Source organism: Oncorhynchus mykiss, chromosome 25 (assembly GCF_013265735.2).
Source record: "Oncorhynchus mykiss isolate Arlee chromosome 25, USDA_OmykA_1.1, whole genome shotgun sequence".
NCBI lineage: Eukaryota > Metazoa > Chordata > Actinopteri > Salmoniformes > Salmonidae > Oncorhynchus > Oncorhynchus mykiss.
Genome location: NC_048589.1, coordinates 31,103,015 through 31,129,783, shown reverse-complemented (window position 1 = coordinate 31,129,783; position 26,769 = coordinate 31,103,015). Strand labels below are relative to the sequence as shown.

At 42.1% G+C, this 26,769-nt stretch overlaps 1 protein-coding gene and 1 long non-coding RNA gene across 2 annotated transcripts in view; one reads left to right on the top strand and one right to left on the bottom strand.

Moving 5' to 3' along the window:
- LOC110504336 overlaps positions 1-14,916 on the top strand; it is a 33,201-nt gene extending 18,285 nt beyond the window's left edge. The window contains exon 3 of the long non-coding RNA XR_002470590.2: positions 13,702-14,916. This is a non-coding gene — a long non-coding RNA (uncharacterized LOC110504336). The remainder of the gene's footprint in view (positions 1-13,701) is intronic.
- Positions 14,917-20,757: 5,841 nt separating this feature from the next.
- On the bottom strand, positions 20,758-26,500 carry LOC110505788 (hepatocyte nuclear factor 3-alpha). Its single transcript, XM_021585223.2, has 3 exons — positions 26,189-26,500; positions 23,481-23,660; positions 20,758-22,646 (listed from the first exon to the last, which is right to left on the bottom strand). Exons 2-3 carry the CDS (start codon positions 23,550-23,552, stop codon positions 21,417-21,419), a joined length of 1,302 nt encoding a protein of 433 aa, XP_021440898.1. The 5' UTR covers positions 23,553-23,660; positions 26,189-26,500; the 3' UTR covers positions 20,758-21,416.
- Positions 26,501-26,769: the final 269 nt, after the last annotated feature.

Here is a 26,769-nt window from a genome sequence, read left to right as displayed (position 1 = left end):
CACCCTTTTATAATGCACTACTTTTGACCAGGGCCCAAAGGGTTACCATTTTGAGACACACCCCATCACTAGAATTAGAGGGCAGGTTTGTTGGGCTCTAGCATCTGTGCTGCTGGGTTATCTGATTAGGGGGGTAAATCATTAACTGTTCTGCATTGCAGACTGAAGCCCTTCTCTTCTCTGTTCTGGAGGTCACTGGCAGAAACTACAGCAGTAAGCCACCATGTTCAGAAACTCAGAATTCACAGTCATAAACATTCTATAGATAGACACACAGACGCACAAGAGCAGGTGGGAAGATAAGAATGAGGAATCTGGAGCGGAGCATCACTTGTTGTAATTACCGTACTTTATGATAATCAGGTCATGGGAGCTTAGTTTACTAGGCCTGTTTCTCACTCCAGTTAGGTGTTTGGATGAAACGCAGATGGATGAAACGCAGATGGATTAAACGTGATCAGATCAGTACAACAGGAGCAGACACTCGTCCTCATGAATGGAACGTGATCAGCTCCAACAGTACATGCATGGATGTTTTTGTTGTTCCAGGGAGTACCTCCCCATGGACGTTGTCAGCACTATCAAAATACAGCTTAAAATCACCTCTCACCTGGTTTGTGTTGAAACACACCCTCTCAATAGGTAGCTCTCTTTCTCTCCCTCCCTGCTTCCTGCCTTGCTTCGCTTTCTCGCTCTCCCAGGAAATTCATTTGAACAGTTTGCGGACAGTGTTTTTCTTTCCTCTTGATTGGTTTCCATGAATATGTGTTGTAAAGGGAGGTTGTTGTGTAGTTCTGGGGGTTGAGGTGGGGGTCGAGGTGATGCAGGCAAGGTCAGATAAAATAATCTATAGTGAAGCAACGCTCCCCTCTGTTCTCTTTCCTCTGCCCTCCCCTCCTCTGTTCTCTCTCCTCTGCCCTCCACTCCTCTGTTATCTCTCTCCTCTGCCCTCCACTCCTCTGTTCTCTCTCCTCTGCCCTCCCCTCCTATGTTCTCTTTCCTCTGCCCTCCCCTCCTCTGTTCTCTCTCCTCTGCCCTCCACTCCTCTGTTCTCTCTCCTCTGCCCTCCCCTCCTCTGTTCTCTACTCTGTTCTCTCTCCTCTGTTCTCTCTCCTCTGCCCTCCCCTCCTCTGTTCTCTCTTTCCTCTGCCCTCCCCTCTGTTCTCTCTCCTCTGCCCTCCCCTCCCCTGTTCTCTCTCCTCTGCCCTCCCCTCCTCTGTTCTCTCTCCTCTGACCTCCCCTCCTCTGTTCTCTCTCCTCTGACCTCCCCTCCTCTGTTCTCTCTTCTCTGCCCTCCCCTCCTCTGTTCTCTCTACTCTGCCCTTCCCTCCTCTGTTCTCTCTCCTCTGCCCTCCCCTCCTCTGTTCTCTCTACTCTGCCCTTCCCTCCTCTGTTCTCTCTCCTCTGCCCTCCCCTCCTCTGTTCTCTCTCCCCTGCCCTCCCTTCCTCTGTTCTCTCTCCTCTGCCCTCCACTCCTCTGTTCTCTCTCCTCTGCCCTCCCCTCCTATGTTCTCTTTCCTCTGCCCTCCCCTCCTCTGTTCTCTCTCCTCTGCCCTCCACTCCTCTGTTCTCTCTCCTCTGCCCTCCCCTCCTCTGTTCTCTACTCTGTTCTCTCTCCTCTGTTCTCTCTCCTCTGCCCTCCCCTCCTCTGTTCTCTCTTTCCTCTGCCCTCCCCTCTGTTCTCTCTCCTCTGCCCTCCCCTCCCCTGTTCTCTCTCCTCTGCCCTCCCCTCCTCTGTTCTCTTTCCTCTGCCCTCCACTCCTCTGTTCTCTCTCCTCTGACCTCCCCTCCTCTGTTCTCTCTCCTCTGACCTCCCCTCCTCTGTTCTCTCTTCTCTGCCCTCCCCTCCTCTGTTCTCTCTACTCTGCCCTTCCCTCCTCTGTTCTCTCTCCTCTGCCCTCCCCTCCTCTGTTCTCTCTACTCTGCCCTTCCCTCCTCTGTTCTCTCTCCTCTGCCCTCCCCTCCTCTGTTCTCTCTCCCCTGCCCTCCCTTCCTCTGTTCTCTCTCTCCTCTGCCCTCCCCTCCTCTGTTCTCTCTCTCCACTGCCCTTCCCTCCTCTGTTCTCTCTCCTCTGCCCTCCCCTCCTCTGTTCTCTCTCCCCTGTTCTCTCTCCTGTGCCCTCCCCTCCTCTGCCCTCTCCTCCTCTCCTCGCCTGTGCTCTGCCCTTGTTTGTCACAGTCATCGGACCTTCGGACCCAGTATGTTTGCATTTAATTAAACAAAGCACACAAACTTTACATCACTCCCATACCTGTCAATAGCACATCTGAATTGATTACCCTCAGCTCTGAAACAGAAGAGGAAGCATAAAACAGGAACTTCACCTTCCCCTCTGAAACTCATTAAGGGGACGACAGGCCAGAATGAGTCATAAGATTTTAAAGCTACAGTATGTACACTCCTAGCTGGGATGGAGGCAGAGGCCTCGGGTCATTAATCTATACTGAACAAAAATATAGATGCAACATGCAACAATTTCAGCGATTTTACTGAGTTACAGTTCATATAAGGAAATCAGTCAATTTAAATAAATTCCTTAGGCCCTAATCTATGGGTTTCACATGGTAGTCAGAGTTAGCATCAATGTTTTGGTTCCCTCTCCTCCCCTATAGATAATGGGTTTCGTTAGCCATATACTCAAGCGAAGAATACCCCACCCTACCAAGCTCTATTGAAAATATAACCACACTACAGTTTACCTCAATCTCTCACTTTTTGAGAGCAGCACTCTCTCCCTCTCGCATCTCATTGGAAAACACCTGTCTGCTTTTACCTTGAGCTCCACTCTGACAGTTTGATGTTCTCAGTAATTCAGTCAGTCCCGTCAGTAATGTACGGTAATATATTCCACTGACATTCTGCCGCATTATTGCCTCCAGATATTGTCTCATGTAGTGACATAGCATTTGAATATTAAACGTGTCTCTTTGCCACGGGGTGTTGATACAGAATAACGTTGCCTACTGTCAGGTAAACTGCAGGCATGCTTTCATTGCTTAAGGTCAAGTTTCTGTCGGTTTGTGATAGAAGTGTGGCCAGCGGCACTCTCGCTGCAGAGTAAAAACCAGAGAGTAGAGGAGACCTGTTGGTTGGAAGCCTGTTCAGTGCATCATCCGTGTACTGCACCTTTCATCTACAAGACCTACTAATCAAATCAAATCAAATCAAATGTATTTATATAGCCCTTCGTACATCAGCTGATATCTCAAAGTGCTGTACAGAAACCCAGCCTAAAACCCCAAACAGCAAGCAATGCAGGTGTAGAAGCACGTACTACAGTATCCTTGCAGTGCTTCCCATCCTTCTTTCGTCTACAACTTGTTGTTTTCAGAAATTGAGATATGCCTCTTTGCTGTTCTGTCAACCACCTTTGACAGTACGGATGGCCAGTATGTCAAAATATTTTCCTCCCACCAAATTCAAAGCCAAAGGACCATATCAATGTGTCAATCAAATACAATGAAAACAGCTGTTTTAGAGTGGCTTGTTAAAAGTCACTGTTGTTAGCTGACACATCCTGTAACTCCCAGTATGTTGCTGTGGATGTGTTGACATCTATAGTTTTACTATGTACCTTTTTCACTCCCTATAAATATCTTGTATCTCTGCAATGAGGGTGTATTGTGATGCAAGGCTAAATTCAATTAAGTTTAATCTCATGGTATCTCTCCCTACAGCATGCACCCCCCCCCCCCCCCCCCCCCCCCCTCAATAACTCCTGTTGCAACCCAGCCCCACCCTCTGAACATTTTACAGGCAAGGTGGACATGTTGAGGAATGCTATGATTCCAACTGAAGGTCCATGTCATATACCCTTATAAAAGAATGTATCATGAAGGAGAGGCAATGCATGTTTGAATTTCACCATGTAGAAAGGGAAGAGGAAAAAAGGATGCTGTTGTCTCTTTTGGATGACAAGTCACCTGGTACAGATAATCTTGACACCAAATTGCTTAGAATTACAGCTAACCAAATATCTACCACAATCTCTCATAATTGTAATAAGTGCATGATGTACAGTGCTTTGCAAAAGTATTCTTCCCCCCCCGTGGCGTTTTTCCTATTTTGTTGCATTACAACCTGTAATTTGAATGTATTTTTATTTGGATTTCATGTAATGGGCATACACAAAATAGTCCAAGTTGGTGAAGTGAAATGAAAAAAAAATATGGAAAAGTGGTGCGTGCATATGTATTCACCCCCTTTGCTATGAAGCCCCTAAATAAGATCTGGTGCAACCTTCAGAAGTCACATAATTAGTTAAATAAACCACCTGTGTGCAATCTAAGTGTCACATGATATCAGTATATTTACACCTGTTCTGAAAGGCTCCAGAGTCTGCAACACCACAAAGCAAGGGACACCACCAAGCAAGCGGCACCATGAAGACCAAGGAGCTCTCCAAACAGGTCAGGGACAAAGTTGTGGAGATGTACAGATCAGGGTTGGGTTATAAAAAAAATATCAGAGACTTTGAACATCCCACGGAGCACCATTAAATCCATTAGAAAAAAATGGAAAGAATATGGGACCACAACAAACCTGCCAAGTGAGGGCCGCCAACCAAAACTCAGACCAAACAAAGAGGGCATTAATCAGAGAGGCAACAAAGAGACCAAAGATAACCCTGAAGGAGCTGCAAAGCTCCACAGCGGAGATTTGAGTATCTGTCCATAGGACCACTTTAAGCCGTACACTCCACAGAGCTGGGCTTTACGGAAGAGTGGCCAGAAAAAAATAATCAAACACGTTTGGTGTTTGCCAAAAGGCATGAGGGAGACTGCCCAAACATATGGAAGAAGGTACTCTGGTCAGATGAGACTAAAATGTTGCTTTTTGGCCATCAAGGAAAATGCTATGTCTGGCGCAAACCCAACACCTCATCACCCCGGGAACACTATCCCCACAGTGAAGCATGGTGGTGGCAGAATCATGCTGTGTAGATGTTTTTCATCGGCAGGGACTTTGGAAACTGGTCAGAATTGAAGGAATACAGGGAAATTCTTGAGGGAAACTTGTTTGTCTTCCAGAGATTTGAGACTGGGACAGAGGTTCAACTTCCAGCAGGACAATGACCCTAAGCATACTGCTAAAGCAGCACTCAAGTGGTTTAAGGGAACATTTAAATGTATTGCAATGGCCTAGTCAAACCCCAGACCTCAATCCAATTGAGAATCTGTGGTACGACTTAAAGATTGCTGTACACCAGTGGAACCCATCCAACTTGAAGGAGCTGGAGCAGTTTTCCCTTGAAGAATGGGCAAAAATCCCAGTGGCTAGATGTGCCAAGCTTAGAGAGACATACCCCAATAGACTATAACTGTAATTGCTGCAAAAGGTGCATCTACAACGTATTGACTTTGGGGGGTGAATAGTTATGCACGCTCAAGTTTTCAGTGTTTTTGTCTTATTTCTTGTTTGTTCACAATAAAAAATGTTTTGCATCTTCAAAGTGTTAGGCATGTTGTGTAAATCAAATGATACACACACCCCCAAAAAAATCTATTTTAATTCCAGGTTGTAAGGCAACAAAATAGGAAACATGCCAAGGGGGGTGAATACTTTTGCAAGCCAGTGTATGGAGTGTGCCCAGAAGTCAGGAAAGAGTCAAAGGTTATTCCACTACCTACCTTAGATAAATCTGCATTCACTAGTCCTAATTGTTGTCCTATAAACTTGCTGCTCGTGTTACGTAAATGATCTGTACAAATCAAGGATTGTTTCTCATGTAATGGTCTGATAACGGGTTTCCAGCATGCATACAAATAAGGGCATTCTACAAGGACGGCCTCAGCACAAATAACAGATTATTGGTTAAAGAATACGGATGGCAGGAAGTTAGTAGATTTCAGTCTGTTTTTGATGTAATTGATCATGAACTGTTACTAGGTAAACTCAAATGTTATAGTTTTAAGTCTGCAGCTATGTTGTGGATGGAAAGCTATTTATCCAGGAGAAGGCAAAAAGTGTTCTTTAATGGTAGCTTTTCAAACAGTAAAGAACACTGTGGTGTTCCTCAAGGAAGCTGCCTAGGCCCACTTCTCTACTCTTTCTTTACTAATGATTTACCTTCAGTATTGAACAATGCAAGAGTGGTAATGTATGCTGATGACTATACAATGTATAATAGCGCAGGATCAGAATGTAATGAGCTAACAGATGTACTGAGTTTTGATCTAAGAATTGTGTCTGAAGGGCTTGATATGAGCAAATTGGTGTTGAACATTTCTATAATGAAATGTATTGTATTTGGTTCACGATATATGCTTGCTGATGATCTCCATTTGAATTTGTCGATGAATAGAACGCATGTAGAGCAAGTGAAAAAAACAACTACTAGGTGTCATATTGGACTCAGCTTTATCATGGTCAGAACACATAGATACAATTGTTATTAAGATGGGTAAGGGAATTGCTGTTACAAGAAAATGTTCAGAGTATGTAAGATCTAGCACTCTGAATCAGGTATTCAGTTCCTGGTCTTATCACACTTAGGACCAGGGATTGACCATATAACTGGACAGTACTCTATCACACTTAGAGTACTGTCCAGTTATATGGTCAATCATTGCTCCTATCACACTTAGAGTACTGTCTAGTTATATGGTCAATCCCTGGTCCTATCACATTTAGAGTACTGTCCAGTTATATGGTCATATGCAGCAAAGATATAAAAAGGCTCCAAATGGCTCAAAACAGGGCAGGTAGATTAGCTCTTCATTGCTCTAAACAGGGCTGGCAGATTAGCTCTTCATTGCTCTAAACAGGGCTGGTAGATTAGCTCTTCATTGCTCTAAACAGGGCTGGTAGATTAGCTCTTCATTGCTCTAAACAGGGCTGGTAGATTAGCTCTTCATTGCTCTAAACAGGGCTGGTAGATTAGCTCTTCATTGCTCAAAACAGGGCTGCCAGATTAGCTCTTCATTGCTCAAAACAGGGCTGGTAGATTATCTCTTCATTGCTCAAAACAGGGCTGGTAGATTAGCTCTTCATTGCTCTAAACAGGGCTGTCAGATTAGCTCTTCATTGCTCTAAACAGGGCTGTCAGATTAGCTCTTCATTGCTCTAAACAGGGCTGTCAGATTAGCTCTTCATTGCTCTATCTATATGAATCTTATCCAAATGCATCACAATCTCTCATGGCTTCATGTTGAAAACAAATTACTATCCAGCCTTCTGATTTTCTTTAGGAATGTTATATTTTTCAGACCAATTTGTACATACTAGCAACACGCATAACCACCAAACCAAACAGGTAAATTCAGGGCAGCTAAGAAAACCCAGGCCAAGGCAAATCATCTTAAATCTACAGTTTTATGTAGAGCCATAGCTGAATGGAACTCTTTACAATACATATTTCTCAGGCAAAAAGTGAATCCACCTTCAAGAAAAATAAAAGAACATCTAATGCTATAGACCATATAGCATAGGACAGGAAATAGAAAGAACATCTAATGCTATGGACCATATAACTGGACAGGAAATAGAAAGAACATCTAATGCTATAGACCATATGACTGGACAGGAAATAGAAAGAACATCTAATGCTATGGACCATATAACTGGACAGGAAATAGAAAGAACATCTAATGCTATGGACCATATAACTGGACAGGAAATAGAAAGAACATCTAATGCTATGGACCATATAACTGGACAGGAAATAGAAAGAACATCTAATGCTATAGACCATATAGCATAGGACAGGAAATAGAAAGAACATCTAATGCTATGGACCATATAGCATAGGACAGGAAATAGAAAGAACATCTAATGCTATGGACCATATAACTGGACAGGAAATAGAAAGAACATCTAATGCTATAGACCATATGACTGGACAGGAAATAGAAAGAACATCTAATGCTATAGACCATATGACTGGACAGGAAATAGAAAGAACATCTAATGCTATAGACCATATAGCATAGGACAGGAAATAGAAAGAACATCTAATGCTATGGACCATATGACTGGACAGGAAATAGAAAGAACATCTAATGCTATAGACCATATGACTGGACAGGAAATAGAAATAACATCTAATGCTATAGACCATATGACTGGACAGGAAATAGAAAGAACATCTAATGCTATGGACCATATTACTGGACAGGAAATAGAAAGCATCAACTGAATGTTAAATGTGTTTCCTGTCATGTATTTTAATTGTCTGTATTGTCTACTTGTTAAATGTTTGTAAAGTCTTCCTTTGTAATGTCTTAATTGTCTTATTAATTGGTGTTGGACCCCAGGAAGATTAGCTAACGTTACAGCATTAGCTAATGGGGATCCTCATAAAAATGTACAAATTCTCTTGGCCTGTGCTTGTGGTCTCCATGCTGATAGACAATTGGTTACTGGTTGTCTGTGAGTCCTTCTCTCCCCAGTCCCAGCCTGGTTTTTGCTGCTCCTGCTCCCTCCCAGTCACATTGGGCCTACCCGCTCCCCGCTAAACAAACAGTCGCCCGCTCATCTATTTGCCTGGCGAATTAACAGGGGGGTTGGGGGGGGGGGGGGGGTGACAGCTCTCAGGGCTGGGAAGGCCCCATACCCCACAGATTGGGAGGGAGAAAAGAGGGCATTCTAGTTGGTATTGTGTTTAAACCATCCTCACTGGAGGGCCTCCATTTTACTTGGGAGATAACAGCTTCTTCTCCAAATCAAATGTTATTTGTCATATGCGTCGTAGACTAACAGTGACATGTTTACTTACAGGTCTTTTTCCAACAATGCAGAGTTAAAGATAAAATAGAGGTAGTGACACACACTTTGTTCCAACAGTAAAAACTAATGCACAACCCAATTCCCCCATGAACGTGACATTTTCACTCTTGGAATCGTTTGGGTCGATACTGCAGCTTGCAAGTGCTTCCCATGCATTGCATATATGCACTGAAGTCCATAGTACTGTTGCTGATGATTTGCACTTTTATCAAGTGGCTCCTGGCTCCTAGTGGAGGTCAACAAGATAGAGTTGACAGTTTCAGAGCCTGGTCAGTCAGCATGGTCTGGGATATTCTTCAGTCTGATCCTTTCCCAGAAAGAGGCCTGTCGGGGTTAGATGTGGAGGGGTGGGGTTAGATGTGTCAAGGTGTGGAGGGGTGGGGTTAGATGTGTGGAGGGGCGGGGTTAGATGTGTCAAGGTGTGGAGTGGCGGGGTTAGATGTGTCACGGTGTGGAGGGGCTGGGTTAGATGTGTTCTAGGTGTGGGGTTAGATGTGTCAAGGTGTGGAGGGGCGGGGTTAGATGTGTTCAGGTGTGGAGGGGCGGGGTTAAATGTGTGGAGGGGCGGGGTTAGATGTGTCCAGGTGTGGAGGGGATAGACTGCAGCCCAGGGCCAGGAGCAGAAATAGCAGCAGTAGTAGGATCTGAAGACAGTCACACCCCACCGTTAGCTGACCTCCAGATGGATGGATGGCTCTGGCCCTGCTGGGACGCATCCCAAATGGCACCCTATTTCCTATTGTGCACTAGGGCTCATGTCAAAATAATTGCACTATATAGGGATTAGGGTGGCATTTGGGACCCAGTGCTGGTTGTGGTGGTGTGGGAGGCAGTGGAAAGCAGCTCTGACGCAGGCCCCGTCACACAGAAGTGAGAAGAATGCAGGGGGAGCAAAGTTACACCCCCTCTCCCCCCCATCACCCCCAGAGCACACTGCTTGCCAGAGGAAACAGAGGTAGCCCAGAATCTGGCACCTGGGTGGAGTCTGACGGGCCTGATGGGACCTGACCAGGGACTGATGGGACCTGACTGGGGGGTGATGGGACCTGACGGGGATGACTGAGCCTGAAGGGGCTGACTGGGCCTGACAGGGGCTGATGGGGCCTGAGCAGAATGTGCAATGACCTATCTGGAGCTGCCTGCTGAAGCAGACTTGGCCATAGAGGAGACGAGAGGACACAAAGATCCTTTTCATTAGGAGGTGATGGTGGTCTTGGCCCTCTAGTAACGACACACTGCTTACTGGTGGTGTCTGTCTGTCTCATCATCAGACCTGATACCCTCCTGTGAACTGAATACAGAGCAGCAGAGTACCTAGCTTCTTCCTCCATACGCTTATTATGATGATTTGGTGTTATGTTACTTTCTTATGATTCATGGTTGTAAATGTTGGAAATGGTATTTTCTGTGTAATTTGCAACTGTATAAAGTATTATGAATTATATATTAGAATATTTTAAATACTTTCTGAGCTCCTCTTTAAAAAATGGCATTAAGGGCCTACCCAGTGGCAACAGTCTAAGGCACTGCATCGCAGTGCTACAGGTATTACTACAGACCCGGGTTCATTCCCGGGCTGTGCCACAACCGGCTGTGGCCGGGAGTCCCATAGGACGGCGCACAATTCGTCCGGGTTAAGGGAGGGTTTGGCCCAGCATCGTCCGGGTTAGGGGAGGGTTTGGCCCAGCATCGTCCTAGTTAGGGGAGGGTTTGGCCGGTGGGGCTTTACTTGGCTCATTTCACTGTGGCGGGCCTGGTGCCTGCAGTCTGACACCGGTCGCCAGTTGAACAGTGTTTCCTCTGACACATTGGTGCGGCTGGCTTCCGGGTTAAGCTGGTGTGTGTTAAGAAGCGAGGTTTGGGCGGGTCATGTTGCGGAGTACGCATGATTCCACCTTTGCCTCTCCCGAGCCCATTGGGGAGTTGCAGCGATGAGACCAGACCGAAAATTGGGTGAAATAGAAAAAAAAAGAAGAAATGCCATTAAACACTAACAAGTGCATCTAGGCTGTCCATCCAGCACAATGCCCACTCCACTGAAACACTGCTAGATATACTTCACTGCTCTACTGCAGAAAGCATAGGCAGAAAGATTCTGATTCTGGGTTGTTTAGAATGAATGTGAGGAGCTGAGTGTTTACTTGGTCTTATTCCAGCTATAATTGTTGGTTTTGCGACACTGTGAATTCTTAATCAGGCATTATATTTTCTCTGGCTCCTCTCCTGTGTGTGTTTGGGTTTACTGACCACCCTCTGTAAATAGTGTTGTTCCCAATCCCCCACCGCCACACCAGTACACCTTGGACAGACAAGCGCACTACCTGGAACTGTCTTATTGTGCAAACGTGACAGAGTGGCTAATGTTATATTTAAAATACAACAAGGGATTGCCCCATTTACACACAAGGGGGGACAAGGTATTTGTTATTAGTTTGAGAGGGGGAAGAGATTCCTTGCCTTGTGCACTCGTCTACATTTGAACTAGTTAGGTGAGCCATGTTTGTGTGTTGATCTATGACATGGCCTGTATTGTGTGTGTGTGTGTGTGTGTGTGTGTGTGTGTGTGTGTGTGTGTGTGTGTGTGTGTGTGTGTGTGTGTGTGTGTGTGTGTGTGTGTGTGTGTGTGTGTGTGTGTGTGTGTGTGTGTGTGTGTGTGTGTGTGTGTGTGTGTGTGTGTGTGTGTGTGTGTGTGTGTGTGTGTGTGTGTGTGTGTGTGTGTGTGTGTTTTCTCTCACTATGCCGTATATCCAGTCACGGGTTGATGAATACAGGTTCGTAGTGATGATGAAGCACCATGTTGAGGGGAACAGGTGGAGAATAACTTCCAGACAGTACCTGGCTCAGACCACTCCCAGATGCTGCCTGATTACCAGTCAGTCAGTACAAACCCAGGGCAGACAGACAGACAGACAGACACAGCTTAGACAGCTTCGCTCCCAGGCAGGCAGCGTGATTCTCTGGCTGTATCCCAAATTGCACACTAGTCCCACTCCCTTTGTAGTACACTGCTTTTTACCAGGGCCCACAGGGCTCTGGGTAAGGTAGTGCACTAGGGAATAGGGTGCAATTTGGGCCACAGCCTCTGTCTGGCTGTCCTCAGATCATTACAACTGGACTGCTCAAGGAAAATAATCAATGCAGCATGTTTCAAACGGGAGAAGACAGCACTCCTTCGAAAATATCCAACATGTGTCTTCTGTGTAAAAGTGTTTGTTATTTCTGGTCTGTGTGTAGTGTAACTCATGCACAGTATCAGGAATTCAAGAAAACTTTATCAGCATCCACTACCCACTTATGAGTCAACGTTACAATTAAAAGATAACTTTGATATAATGGCCAGCATATGATTAGCTAGTTGTTTAATAATGACAAGACTAAAGATTTATCTGGTGATATGGTTTATCTGAAAAATCTAAGTGAAATGTTTTGCGGGAGAACTGGTGCACAACTACAGGAACGGTGTTGCCTGCCTATGTGAAGCCTTTCCACTTGTCACATTGTATTATTTCCATATCAGCTATATCACGGTGAGGACGGGATGAGATGTTCGTGGAAAGAGCTTAAATCCTCCCTCTATAACAAAAAGCTTGCTGTATTTCAGGGTTCACTCGCGGCTTTCTATTCTAATTTCATTCACAGTGGGAGCTTTTCCCTGTATAAGTGCTCCCAAAGTTTTTAATTTTAAGAAATGTCTTCATTTGAAAACTTCCATTACCTTTGTATTAACCTTTATTTAACTAGGCAAGTTTTTATTTATTTATTTTTATTAACCTTTATTTAACTAGACAAGCCAGTTAAGAACAAATTCTTATTTACAATGACAGCCTACCAGGTTAACTGCCTTGTTCAGGGGCAGAATTACAGATTTTTACCTTGTCAGCTCGGGGATTCAATCCAGCAACCTTTCGGTTACTGGCCCAACTCTTTAACCACTAGGCTACCTACCTGCCGCCCCTCAGTTAGGAACAAATTCTTATTTTACAATGACTGCCTACTCCGGCAAAACACTCCCCTAACCCGGACGATGCTGGGCTAATTGTGCACCGCCCTATGGGACATTTGGCTTTATTCAATTCCCTCGATTAGTACCATGGAATTATATTATAATCAAAGTCCTGTGAAGTGTGTTCCTATTTGAAAAGACACAAAAAGACAATTTCCCGACATCTTAATGTTTGACCTTAACATAATTTCCAGTTGGATGCTTTTGAACTGAATAGCTAGGAATATTATTATTGACTCTATTTCAGTAACAAACCCATAATAGTCTGTTTAGGTTCAAATTAGATATGTGATGACTGTGCATGTTTTGGCCAGCCTCTCATGCCTCCTTTCTACAAAGCCAAAAAAGCTATGTTATGTTTCCTCCCTCTCAAACCCAGCTTCTCACTCCAAAAGCATTCCTCTCCTCTCTCGCACATCAATTCACTGGGATTTTCATCCTATCTGGGAATCATTTGCTTTTATTTTTACCCATAAAGACACCGTGATTGTCCTTCCCCTCAGCCAGGGAAAAATACTAGATCCTGTCAACGAGAGACGGAGAGAGAGAGAGACGGAGAGGAAAGAGTCAGTGTATTTTAAGGAGTTGTACGTTGGGTTTGGTTTGGGTGGTGTCTGACTAGCTACCCACTTAGTGTCTACATCCTGCCCCAGTTTACCCTGTAACAAGTGTGTCCTTGTGTTAGAGTGCTGTGCACCACCGCACCAGGAATGATGCATTCATTCCTCACATCCCGTCTCCCTCTCTTCCTCACCCTCTCCCCCTCTTCCTCCTTCTGTCTCCCCCTCACTCACCCTCTCTCCCCTCCTCCGTTCCCCTCTCCCCCTTTCCTTACCCTGTTTCCCCCTGTATTCCTCCCCACCTCGTCTTCCTCCCCATCTTTGGGGTCTCCCCCTCCCCCTTGCGTGTCTTTGGGTCATTATAAAGCGCTCTATAAAACACATGTTATTATTCTTTATGTCAACATGTAGGTTGGAGCGGCTGGTGGAGGTGCTGAGGAACAAGCTGGGGAAAGGCAGCGTCCGAAAGGTCATCTGACGGAGACAGACGCAGAAGGTCAACAGCAGTCTGTCCACTCTGTTCCTTGTTTCGTCCCAAATGGCATCCTATTCCCTATATAGTGCACTACTTGTGAGCATAGCCCTATATCCCTATAGGTGCCAGTTAAAAGTAGCGCACTGTAAAGGGAATAGGGTGCCAGTTGCGACACAGCACATCGCCGCACTGTCCGAACTGGAGCTACCTGACCCACTGGCTAGTGGAACAGCCACATCTGGTCACCAGGCTTCCTCCCTGCCTGCCCAGGCCCGGGCTGCTGCTGCTGCTGTTTAACGATGTGTAAACACAACCAAGCCTTAACTGGGCAAACAGTTGTTAGAAGTGCTGCACTCCAAAGCCTCATTCCAGTCTAGGCTCAAACTGAATAGTAAATGTTTACCCACTTGGGTTGTTGGTTTGTTGCTGCCCACTTCTCTCATTCTCTCTCTCTGTTTCTTTCTTAAATTGTACATTTTACTTCACTGACCATCTTTAGATTTTTTTGTCATCAACACATTTTGGTATTGATGTTTGTGTTGCTGCCTATCTACGGTGAGCTCCAGAAGTATTGGAACGGTGACATGTGTTTTGGCTCTGTACTCTAGCACTTTGGATTTCAAATGTCACACACTTCTACATTAGTGTCGATGCTACCATGATTACGGATTGTTCTGATGAATAATGATGAGTGAGACACACATCATACCACCACAAAAATGCTAACCTCCTGTTATTTTGATGGTGAGAGGTTAACACGTCTTGGGGGTATGATATTTGTGTATCTGTAACTTTCTCACTCATCATTATTCAGTCATTCATTCAGGACTACCCATAATCATGGTAGAATCCACATTAATGTTGAAGTGTTTAGAAACATATTCTTATTTACAATAGAAGTGACTCCAAAATGACATATTATTTACCATTCATTTCTATTGGGCACAAAATAATCTGAAACAACAAAAAACAAACAGCAAATGCATCCAACAAATCTGTAGAGTTACAAGCTTGATGTAATCATTGCATGCTATGAGCTTGGGACCAAATACTCAACTTTTGACTACTTTAATAGACATATAAAAGTGAATTTGTCCCAATACTGATGGTCCCCTAAAATGGTGGGACCATGTACAAAAAGTGCTGTAATTTCTAAACGTTTCATCCGATATGGATGAAAATACCCTCAAATAATTAAAGCTGACAGTCTGCACTTTAACCTGATAATGATTGTATCATTTCCAATCCAAAGTGCTGGACTACAGAGACAAAACAACAACAACGTGTCACTGTCCCAGTACTTTTAGAGCTCACTGTATCTCTGTTACAAATCAAATCAAATGTATTTACATAGCCCTCCGTACATCAGCTGATATCTCAAAGTGCTGTACAGAAACCCAGCCTAAAACCCCAAACAGCAAGCAATGCAGGTGTAGAAGCCTGGGAAAGGGAAATGCCTGTATGCATTACTGCACTATTTTATTGATCAATTATATATTCTCTTTGATATCCCACATCAATACAGTGTCCTGACATGTTTCATTGAAAAGTGCTGTATTGGAAAGGTTGTTGGTGCTGCCTGGATTTGACATTGACACTGCCTTGGGCCAAATAACATGTCATTTGTTTGGTCAACTCCATCATGCTCTCGTATGAAATCATTCATGGAATTTGTGATATGAAGAACATCACCTATAACTCAACAGTATTCACTATTCTCAAAGGTTAATCTGTGACATGCGTGTTGACCAAATATAGTTTTATTGTAAGGGATTTTTTTTCTAAATGTTTATTAAGGTGCAGTACATATTCAACTCAGTCATTCACAACCATTATATCCCTATGGAATGATAGTGACTTCTAATTGAAGATAAAACTCTGTTTTAACACTTCTGTTTATCTAAGGTCTGACTCTGAGTGTGGTAATGTGGAACAGCTCTTAAAGAGTATAAAATGAAATAAACCCACTACCTCTGATATTAACTTTGTTAAATCAATATGACAAATTTCTCTAAATCACACAACTTTTTTATTTGTTCTCTCTTACTGACTAAATGGTTTCATGAAGCAATATTCACTTGTTAGAAGTTTTCAAAGTAGGTCAAAGTATAGAGAGGGATATATTTATGTAACTCCAATAGTCAATGCATATCCATTTCATGGAACTTGAACTTCTAGCTTTATATATTTCAATCTTTAAATGTCTTAATTGTAATACATTGGTATTTAATCCCTTGGCACTATTATGTTGGCTATTGTCATAATATCCTAATTGGCCAGATTTTGACAAAGACCTTATTGACTTAGAAATAAATATGTTGTGGTTCAGAGAGAGGTGAAAAGAAAGATTGGAGACACTTTCCATGGATGTATTGCTCATGTATTTATTTTCCTGCACCAAAAATCTCTCTCTCGCTCTCTCTCTCTCGCTCTGTATACTGATAGTTTATCAACATAAGAGGGCAAAAGAGATCCGGCGACCTGTACTACAGACTACACGCCAAGCAATTACGTCCACATCGTTTACGTTTCCTTTTTCTCTTATTGATGGGTTGACCCGCATGAGCTCTACTTTCCTCCCGGTGTCCACCGATAGAACAGCTAGGGCAGTGGTGAGACTTGTGCACCCATATATGGTCGATTATGTACTCGATGGTTGGATGCACCGTTGCCCTCAAGTTGCAATCCAAAGACAGGAGGGGTAGGAGAGGGCCTGTCTATTTGGACGCGAACGCTGATGTGTTGTAACCCTCCCCTCATAATGCTCAAGCGACACTATGACAAGCTTCTCGATTTCTCCTCTGGTAACCGTGGAGATCGCACAACTTGGGTGTCCCCACTCTTAATCCCACAAGATCCTCCCAGTGTATGTTTATCCGTCAGATAATCAGCCGTGTTCTAAATACGGAGGCTAAATCTTTCACTTTGTTGAAATCTGATAACGTTTGATATTCCTGGTCATCCCCAAGTCGGCAATGCATCCTTATGATCATATACTCGCAAAAATAAAATGCCTCGTGTAGCCTCTATGGCCTAAATGTGTTATATATATATTTAAACTTTATTTAACTAGGCAAGTCAGTTAAGAAAAAATCGAATTTACATTGACGGCCTAAGAACAGTGCCTTGTTCAGGGGCAGAACGACAGATCTTTAACCTTGTCAGCTCGGGGATTCGATCCAGCGCTCTCTCCACTAGGCTACCTGCCACCCCTACATTTGTATTATGGTTCAGTTCCCAATCCATCTTGACTAGACTTATAGAAGCCGTTTTTATTTATTTTGCAATGTTATTTTGGAGTGTGTGATGCTTTATTCCTTTTGGTAATTTTTCTCTCTTGGTCTTGGTGGAAAAGGATTGCGCACGAGCGCATCAAAAATAAACGGGATCCCCATTCCCGATTACCTCAATCACACGATGACATGCCTACAAAAACGGTTTATACGCTTTAATTAAAAACGTGTTCTGACAGCCCAGTGGTGAATGGCCTTCAGAGAAAAGCGTGACTGATCCTGTTGCTATAACGACACCAAATATTTCCAGTATTTCCTTTCACTTTAACGCATTCCATCCATGTATTCGTTGTGGACACTCTTTTCTACTAACACTGTATGGAACTTGAGGCTCATTGACAATACAAATGTTAATTAAGCACATTTTATAAAGCCTAGGCCTATGTCTAAAGCATGCAATTTGGGGGGAAATGTGGTAATTGCACAATGATTAAAAGTGGGCTATCCTGGCTATCGTTGTTTACAGTTGTTCTTTCGATCGGGTTAGACTTTGCGTGTTTCACTTGTTTGACTATAGATTATTTGGGCGTTCCCTATTACATTGCCAAATGGTTTATGTATTCTTTGTTTTCAGTTATATAGCAAATTCTGTTTGTTTATAGGGCGACATATTTAACTGACTGGTATCATAGTATTTAATATTTTGAAATCTGGTATAGGCATACATTTGGAATAATTTCCATTTGTCTTCGTCCTCTGCAAAACCTGGTAGGCATTTGTTTGTTCTAACTTTTTCCGTCACCCTGCAAAAACAGCAACCAACAAAACAACCAAATTGGGTTGTCCCTTATTGTGGCCTCCAATGGATGAATGAAGACACAAAACATCATGGTGGCAGGGAGGCAGGCCGAGGGACCACCAACCTGACATAGTCAGTCCATATTAGGAGGACACAAAGCCCTAATAAACTTCTTCCGTATAATTTTTAATGGAAAACCAGCTGCTTCTAAAGCTGATTTCGGATAGAGCTCTCTCCCTCTTCCCCCTCGGCCTTTTGAAAGGTTCTTTTCTTTCGTCAGTGAATCTGAAGGGGTATTGCTTTGCTCTTTTCGTTGGCCAAGCACAATTGTGTTATTGGAGATAATTAATTCAATCCCCATCAAAAGGTATTAGAAGCGCTTTGGCCCTGTAGTGGCTTTCTAAACTCAGAATGAAAAGACTGAGAAGAAAGATCTATGGGTAGGCTCGCTGATGGTCGCTTTTGAAGTAAAGGGGTCTGCGCATTGTTGTCTACATTTTTGTCCATAAGGCTGAAAAAAGCTCCAGGATTTTTGATGTGGTAACGAGAAATACCACATCAATTGGAAAACAAGGTCCTGGTTTAAATCTTTATGCTGGACACTGCCTGCGGCTGGGCTGGCGGATAACATATGTCACACTGTACTTAAGATTTAATTAATTCATTAAAAGTTTCCAATGTGCTGCATGGGAGAAATATAGCACACGCCCAGGGCAATTTAAAACTATTAATAATAGTAATACTATTATTATTATTATTAGGGGCCTAATAATGATGATGATAGTAATAATAGATACACGTGTTGCCATATTGTAGCGATCTATTTGTATGCTACAATTCGGATAATAAACCTAATCTGCGTTTATAATTAGGTCTACTAAATTGACCCACAAAAGTGATTACTTCACCTTGCTATCTTGTGGGCATAAAGATGTTGCTATGCCAACAACATATGTATTGGGTTAGCTTTATCAAATATCCTACTAAAGCGAGCACTAATGTATGGGTCTCAACGTGATGTGCTCGAACTGTACATTTTACATGCTGTGTCATAGCTTTCAAAAAAGCATTTCATTGCCTCTTTCACAGGCAAATATATTAATTGAATATCTCTATTTGCCCGTTGAGTTATGACTCAATCATCAATATAAAGCATTATATATAACGATTAAAATGTAATAAGCAAATATCAAGCAAAAGCTGGCTCTGTATTTGTTCTTTCACTTTTCCATACTGAATCACACCCTGCAAAGCTTTTTTCCAACAGCTGGGCAAACTAATGAACAAGATCTGTCCAAAGTTCAAAGATTGCTTATGGAAACGAGTAGTCATTTTTGCCACAAACTGGAGTTTGTTATTGTAATCTGCTAAGAACACTTTGTAATAGAGGCTTAATTAACAGAGGAGGAGAAATAAATTAATTACTTGGTGCATTTGGGGCTATCTGCTGGGGTCGATATTTGTATTCAGCCCCTAATACTGCCCAGTACCATACGATTGTTGAATAAGATAGGCCTACTGCCTCAAATGATACACCTTCAAATGCAGTAGGCCTGAACAAGGTTGTAACTGTCCCATCGAGTAATTCCGGTGGGGACCTTGATCCAAACGTATTCCAATGAAATATCTGATTATGAACACAAATAATTGAGATCATATCTGGAGCTAGGATTGTTTCTCCAGTAAATTCATTGAATGTGGTCCATACCCTCTTTGATATGCTCGTAATTGATTCATGAACACTGTCATTGTAGAGAAATGACTGTAATTGCATATATCACAATCATTTTATTGAATAAATAATTTATCTTGGTGAAAATAACAAAAATTCAATATTAACCTAGGCCTAAATTATTCAGGAGAAATATCCAATCCTTGTAGAACTATACAATTTTTATTAGTCACCATTTAGGATATTATCGTCCAATTGATTTGAATAGAATAACATTTAAATATAAAAGGACAATACAATAATAAAATGTATGATAAAAATGTAGGTTTTTAGTCTTAATATTGTTAATATGAATGTGAGTTAATCTGGAGTAAATGTAACGACTCGAGCAACTCACGCGCAGACAGGCTTTTCAGTAGTTCCAAACACACTTGTTTAGATGTATTGTCTAAATAAACATGGCTTCTTAAAATGTTTTAATATTTATATTACAATAAGTAGGCCTAAACTTGAATATGTCCGAGTGGAAATATAATCTGGTAAAAGCACAGAGCACAAACCTAGCCCATATAACTCCTCGATATTTTCACGACGCTCAATTCAATTATCTATGTTATTTGCGCATCGGGGGGCAATTACATGATAATTAAACACGTTTCACGGTTACTCGGCCAAAATGTGTGTCTACAAAATACCATGATCAAAGTAAAATCTGTTCAGGTTCACGAGCCGCATCATGTAGGGTTACGGTTCACAAAAAGATGATTTGGCCTTTCCATGAGATTGTTAAAAATCCATCTACAACACGCCGGAATCCTTTATGAGGTAAAGCTCTGTGGCTGTATTTCTGTTAGAGTTGGCTTCAGCCTTGCTCATTGATCAACAACCTGCGGTGCGTCAACCGAAGCGCGACCATCAATAGGGTACAGTTAGCGTTTCTAAACTTTACGGGGATATTATGCACTTTAGATGTTTTGATCAATGGTTATAACCCGCATTTCATATGGAGTTACATTCATGATATAGTAAGATGACGCATTAGTTTACAAGATTGAACAATAAAGCTGGCTATATGCCACCGACTGAAGATCTAGGCCCTATAATTAGTACATTCCCTTTACAATTGTAATGTTTTTAAGGCATAATTAAACGTAATATTGTTCCTGAATTATTTGGATATGCATAAAGTTGGAACAGTTGAGTAATTGAGTGGTAGGCTACATTTTACGCGTCAGACACAGCTTCAAATTAAGGTAAAAAATTACAACAATCAGTGAATAAATCGTATTTGTTTTATTTGGAAATGAACAAGAAATAAGTTAAGCACATGCAGAGACATCAAAAAAACAGAGAAAGACAAAACGCTGACATTAAGCTGCACATAATCACCCATTTTCTGGTTTGAAAAATACCACAAAAAAGACTGGAATTTTGCTGTAGCCTATAAAGAATAACATTTTATTTATAATTCATTTCCACTTGGAATTTAAGATTGTATTACAAGATTGCTTAAAAAATATGTTTGTCAGATATTTAGCAAATGAAACCAAAGCAATGCGTAAAGTGACAACATCCATTCAAAAAAGTAGGCTGTATCTGTAACAGACAGGTGTTTTGCGCTTCACCTGCGTCACGCGTTCCACGAGACCTTATTGACTGACCTTCATTCATGCAAATTGTAACACATGGACATATTCATTGTGGGGACTACAAGTTTTGGGAATACAACATTATTTTACAAGCTCGAAATTGTTTTAAATACACTAGCAATGATTTACAGCTGGATATACAATCATTCAATTGGAAACACTTTACAGGACTATTGTATTTTACTCATACATATTGTTATACATTGAAGTAACAGTCCTTATGCACCAGGTGCATGCAAAAATAAGATAAATGTTTTCTGTTTGTCCTTTTGTCGAGCACTATAAAAATGAGAAGATACTAAGAAGTGTTGAGGACCGGTCTGGAATACACACCTTGATAGTATGACGCCTCTATTGCGGATGGGTCCATGGCTCTGCCTACCATGGACGCGCTGCCGAGGGGTAGACTGGAGGACATACTTGAGCCGTAGGAGGAGTATTGCAAAGCTTGCTCGTAGGCTTTCAAGTCCAGTTTGTGCTGTTGCTCTGAAGATGACATTAAATTATTTATTGAAAAGGGGTGGTTGAATGAGTAATGGGGATCCCCTTTTAGGTGCAGCTGGGACTCGTGCGCCATTGAGTGCGGAGGTAAAGGGAGAGAGGACAGGGACGTGACGGAGCTGGCCACAGGGTGGAGAGGTGGCCCGCTGCTCTTTAGTTCAGAGGCGCTGCTACTGCTCCTGCGGTCCATTATGTGAGGGCTGGAGGACTGGTTGCAGGTGGAGAGGGAGTTGGGGTCCACATGTCCAGTCTTGCTGTTGTCGCTCGAAGGTGACCCAGAACCAGACTGGTCTTTCCTTCCGTCTCCTTTACTTGAAGATAGCTTTCTATTTTCGCATTTAAAGCGCTTTTGTCTGCGGAGATAACAACCGTTCTCGAACATATTTCCAGAATCTGGGTGCAGGGCCCAGTATGAGCCTTTGCCTGGTTTATCCGGTGATCTAGACACTTTGATGAAACAATCATTAAAAGACAAGGAATGGCGAATAGAGTTCTGCCACCTCTGTTGGTTCTGTCTGTAGTATGGAAATAGGTCCATTATCCATTGGTAGATTTCGCTAAGCGTGAGCATCTTGCTTGGTGCTTGCTGAATGGCCATGGTTATCAGGGATATGTATGAATACGGAGGCTTTGCGTGCGGGTAGCTTCTCCTGAACGACTTGTTGTCCCTTGCTCGGTTCAGGTTGGGCTGATTATAGGACATTTGGCTCATTGTAGGGCTCATGCTGGCGTATGGATTCAGAGCGTTCATGGAAGCCTGCTGAGCCGACATTGCGCCCATGTTCGAGGGGCTAAGGGCAGTGCCCATTGACGATACCCCGCCGCACATTCCATTCATGGACGTGCTCGGAGGCATCCCTGCCATTGTACCGGGGCTTATTCCGGCTCCCAGGCCGGGGTTCGCGTAGGACATGTTGAAAGAACCGGAGGTCATATTTCCACTGGTAGACATACTCATGTAACTGTTCATACTATTCATGGAACCCAGTCCTGCATTCATGCCGCTGTTTGCCATGGGTGAATATACCTGGAATAACATGAGATAAAATGTGATCACAACAGTGCTTTAGTCTTCCACACACTCAAAGAGCTTGAGTGTAATTTTTTTATTCTGTTGAAATTGACTGTTTAATGTACATCCAATAATAATTAATAATGGTTAACACAAAACATTTCGAAACGAAACCTATTTAATTGATTCGATTTGACAAGAAAACATGATTCATTTTGAGAACCTCTTAACAACAGCATGAAAACAGTCCAAGATATTGTGAATCTCGAACTCGATATTGTTCCACCGTATTAGGCCATATCAAGCAATTATTTGTTACAATAATTAGACATTTCAATTGACATGTTATGTAAGCTTATTATGCACAAACAAAATGAGGTCAAGGAAAGTGTATTATGCCGTCTTATTGTTTGTGTCAAACAAACTAATTAAAATGGAGTTCTAACATTCCAAGCACTGACTGCAACTTTTTTTTCCGAATAGCATGATTTGAAAAACATATGCCATGATGTCTGGTAAATATTCAGTTAAAATCCTAACTTATTGTCGGAGTGCATTACCAACAGATGTAATGGGTTTTTACTTATTGTAAATTGCAAATATCTCAAGTCAGCATTTGGCCCTCTGACGAACATGCACTCGTTCTTTATATACATCAGGTTGCATTTAGTGACATCTATACCAAAAACAGCCCAATATCCCATAAACAACAACACTGACTTTAATTGAACAATTTGAGGGAAACTAACTCAATGAAGTTTGCTAGAAAACATTCATTGCAAAAACGGAAAAATTGGGAATCAGTTAACACTTTATTCTATAACCCAAATCGAAAACTTAGACACATACCTCTTGTGCGTCGTTGTAATAGCTGCTCCAATCTGGTGTTTCGTGACCTTCCATTTTCACTGTTCCCAACATTATGGTAGAAATCCACAAATCGTAAACATGCAGTTCCTCAGATTGAAGTTTTGGGAAAATGTATCCTAGGAAATGGTGTGCTGTAATTGGCTGGATGTTGCAGGAGGGCTAGAGTAAAGAAGTGAAGAGATGTTGAATGCAGTGTGAACTGAGTGTAGATCTTCCCCTATTACGAAGACGGTATAACACACCCACTTTTGTGTGTTCATTTTCCTGGCTCATTTTCCCTCACTGTAGTCACACATCCCCTGTCCACAATTCTTATGCGTCTTTACAGAGACAAACAGCCCAGTCAAAAGTTATTTTCACCCTCATAAGGTGTGTAAACATTCGATCGGCTAGAAAGCAGGGTTTGAAAGACAGCCGAGCATGGCATTCCTTGTTGATAATTACGCACTTGAAATGTTCTACAAATAGCCAAAATACATTTCATATGCCATGGAGAACGCCAGGCATATACCAAATCGACTGGAAACTAGCATTACAAACCTAGTCTTTTAGATCTGTATTAGGATACATCATAAAGGGAATTTTAATGCAATAAAAACAACAAAAACATCCCTGTTTATGACTAATTTCAAAATGTCCATTATGCACACATGGGCGCCAGCACCCTACAATGTTATGACAATATTTGCTCTGGCTCACAGACAGTGGGCTATAAGAATCAAATTGCTAAATTCTGCGAAAAATTAGAAGGCGTGAGCACTGAGGATATTGGATATTCCGATACAAATAATTAATTGGTATGCATTATTCTGTCAGTTTAGTTTAATGTTTTGCCATATGATGCGATGCATATTTATTTCTATTAATTTAATTCATTTTTCATCTTTGCCCATATAGTATTTCATTTTAGCCCACGTAGGCCTATGTTAAAATTACTGTTATTGTCGCTGGTCAATGGAGAGAAGAGAGAACTTGTCAACATCCATATATATGCGTGAAAAGACCTTCATAGCCCTCGGCTCTGCTGTACGCTACAAGGGGTTACAGCCACGTCCTTCGATTCCAAACTCGTTAATGAGCGAATAACAGCGATACTTATCCCCTTACATTGGATTATCTCAGGGTGATTTCTAATGCCGTTAGGGAGAGAAAATCGATTAGTTCAAGCCGGATTAAAACCTCCCATAATGCTTACTGCTGGATTTGAATTCTGTCACGGGAGATATAGCCAGGGCATCAAAGGCCTACAGATGAAAATGGTTGTTTTACAGATAGGGCCTAATTAGACTCATCGTATGCTTCATTCTATGACACTAGTTATTATGATCATCCTGCTGTTTATTTTGGCACAGCAACATTTTTTTTAAGACTATAATTTGCCCCAAAGAAACGCCAATTGCTACCATCACCACATGAGGAAGGAATTATATTCCACAGTTGAATAGGCTATTAAAGGCTACTACATTTATACAGAATTGTATGACAATACAGGTTAATATTTCCTGAAAGCCTTCAGTACAGAATAAAAACAATATGGCAAAATTGAAATTCTACTTCTGTTGATGAGAGCAACCTGTGCTTTGCATGGAGCATTATTATAGTCATGTAGGCTAACTCTTTCTATTTTGTTCCGTTCCCGAAGCTCGTCCCGATTCTGCACCCAGGTGGAGTCTGTTTTGTCCTGCCCAGTTGTCTGGTGGTTGCTAGGAGGTCCTCCCAGCCACCAGGAAGAAATATTACAAAAAGATTGTCAACTTTTAACTGGCTCTCTATTTTGCCAACGTGTTTATGAGAACACACTGGTGGATGTTCAGATATAACGTACATTTTAAAAATGAGTGCCAAAAGTTACGTCAAAGTACCGTCAATGTCAGCAAAGACTTATGACTTATGACTTATCACTTAACTGTGACTTATCACTTAACTATTTTAGAAAAAGGTAAGTGTTGGAATTGTTTAATGTGTTAAAGCTAGATAGCAACTAATAACTAGCTAATATATTCTAGAAGATTAAAAAAGTAACCACATGTAACATATTGATTTGCATTAGAATATCCCAATGCAAAGTTTTCAAGTTATTACTAAAACTGATAAGAATTCTGAAGAATGCTGAACTGAAGTCCTATTGGAAAATGTTTTTGCAAGGTGTGACATAATATGGAGGACCAGGCATGCCAGCATATTCCCTATAGTAATAATCCCAACAGAAATAACTTCAAATGTATAACTTTAAATTAAACCAAATCGTTTGCACTCATGACTACTGGTTTCAATTGAATTTTCCACCAATTTACAAGCAAATACTTTATGAATGTATTGTCACAAATCAGCTTGCAAGGTTGCTAACCAACTACCCTGCCATCACTGCGTGAGTCAGCTATTTGCTATCAACACCTAGCTTACAGCTACATTAAAGTAAACCAACGTTTTGGTATACATTACACCATCTTATCAGTCATCAAACAATGTTACCGGTATATGCAATTACCTTAGCCAGCAAGCCAGCCAGCTAAAGTTAGTTATTTTAGCCTTGTAGCTAGCCTAGCCTGCAAACTAGCCTAGCTAGCCAACCACCATTGTCGACATAGCTAAGTAGTAAGCCAGAGAAAAACTAGTCTAGCACAGGCAGGAACCCACAGAACACAAAAAAAAAGCCTGCAGATCAAGTAGAGGGAGCGGAAACTTACTGATTGACAGCTGAGTTAGCTACCAAAGTCAAAGAAGAACCAAAGAAGAGGCCTTCAGAGGGAGGCCGTTTCACCAGCCTAGGCAAGGGAGTGTCAGCTAGCTAGCTAATCTAATAGCGATATAGTGAGGTAAATCCACATTGAATTTACTCATTTCGATTGGACACACCGCTCCCACTTCAAAGCTTGCATCTAATTTTTGGGACACAAATGAGTCGTAACCCTTTCCTTGTGGGTATTACTGCACTAGCTACAAACAACGGAAAACTATGACAACGCTCGCTCGAATACCACTACCAAACACACAGGAGAAGAGGTGTTGCAGTTTTTCACATTCATTTATATGGTTTCTACATAGTTGTTCTCCAGCACTTGGTTTGGAAAGTAATTACATGCCAGCATGGCTAGTAGTTAACATTAGCCAGCTGGAACTAGCTAGTTAACACCGGTTCTCCATATGACTTTGAGAAATAGTGCATTGTGGGTAGTCCCAAAGACATACGGAAATAAGTTAAATAAATATGTAAAAACGCTAAAACATAACTGTTTGTAATTATAGTTAACCAGATTGTGACTACAAC

Excerpts from the sequence above, each read along its gene's own strand:
- LOC110505788 (XM_021585223.2), bottom strand. The coding sequence starts at position 23,552 with ATGTTGGGAACAGTGAAAATGGAAGGTCACGAAACACCAGATTGGAGC. Across the intron at positions 22,647-23,480 it reads ATTACAACGACGCACAAGAG|GTATATTCACCCATGGCAAA; the intron begins GTATGTGTCTAA and ends ATGTTATTCCAG.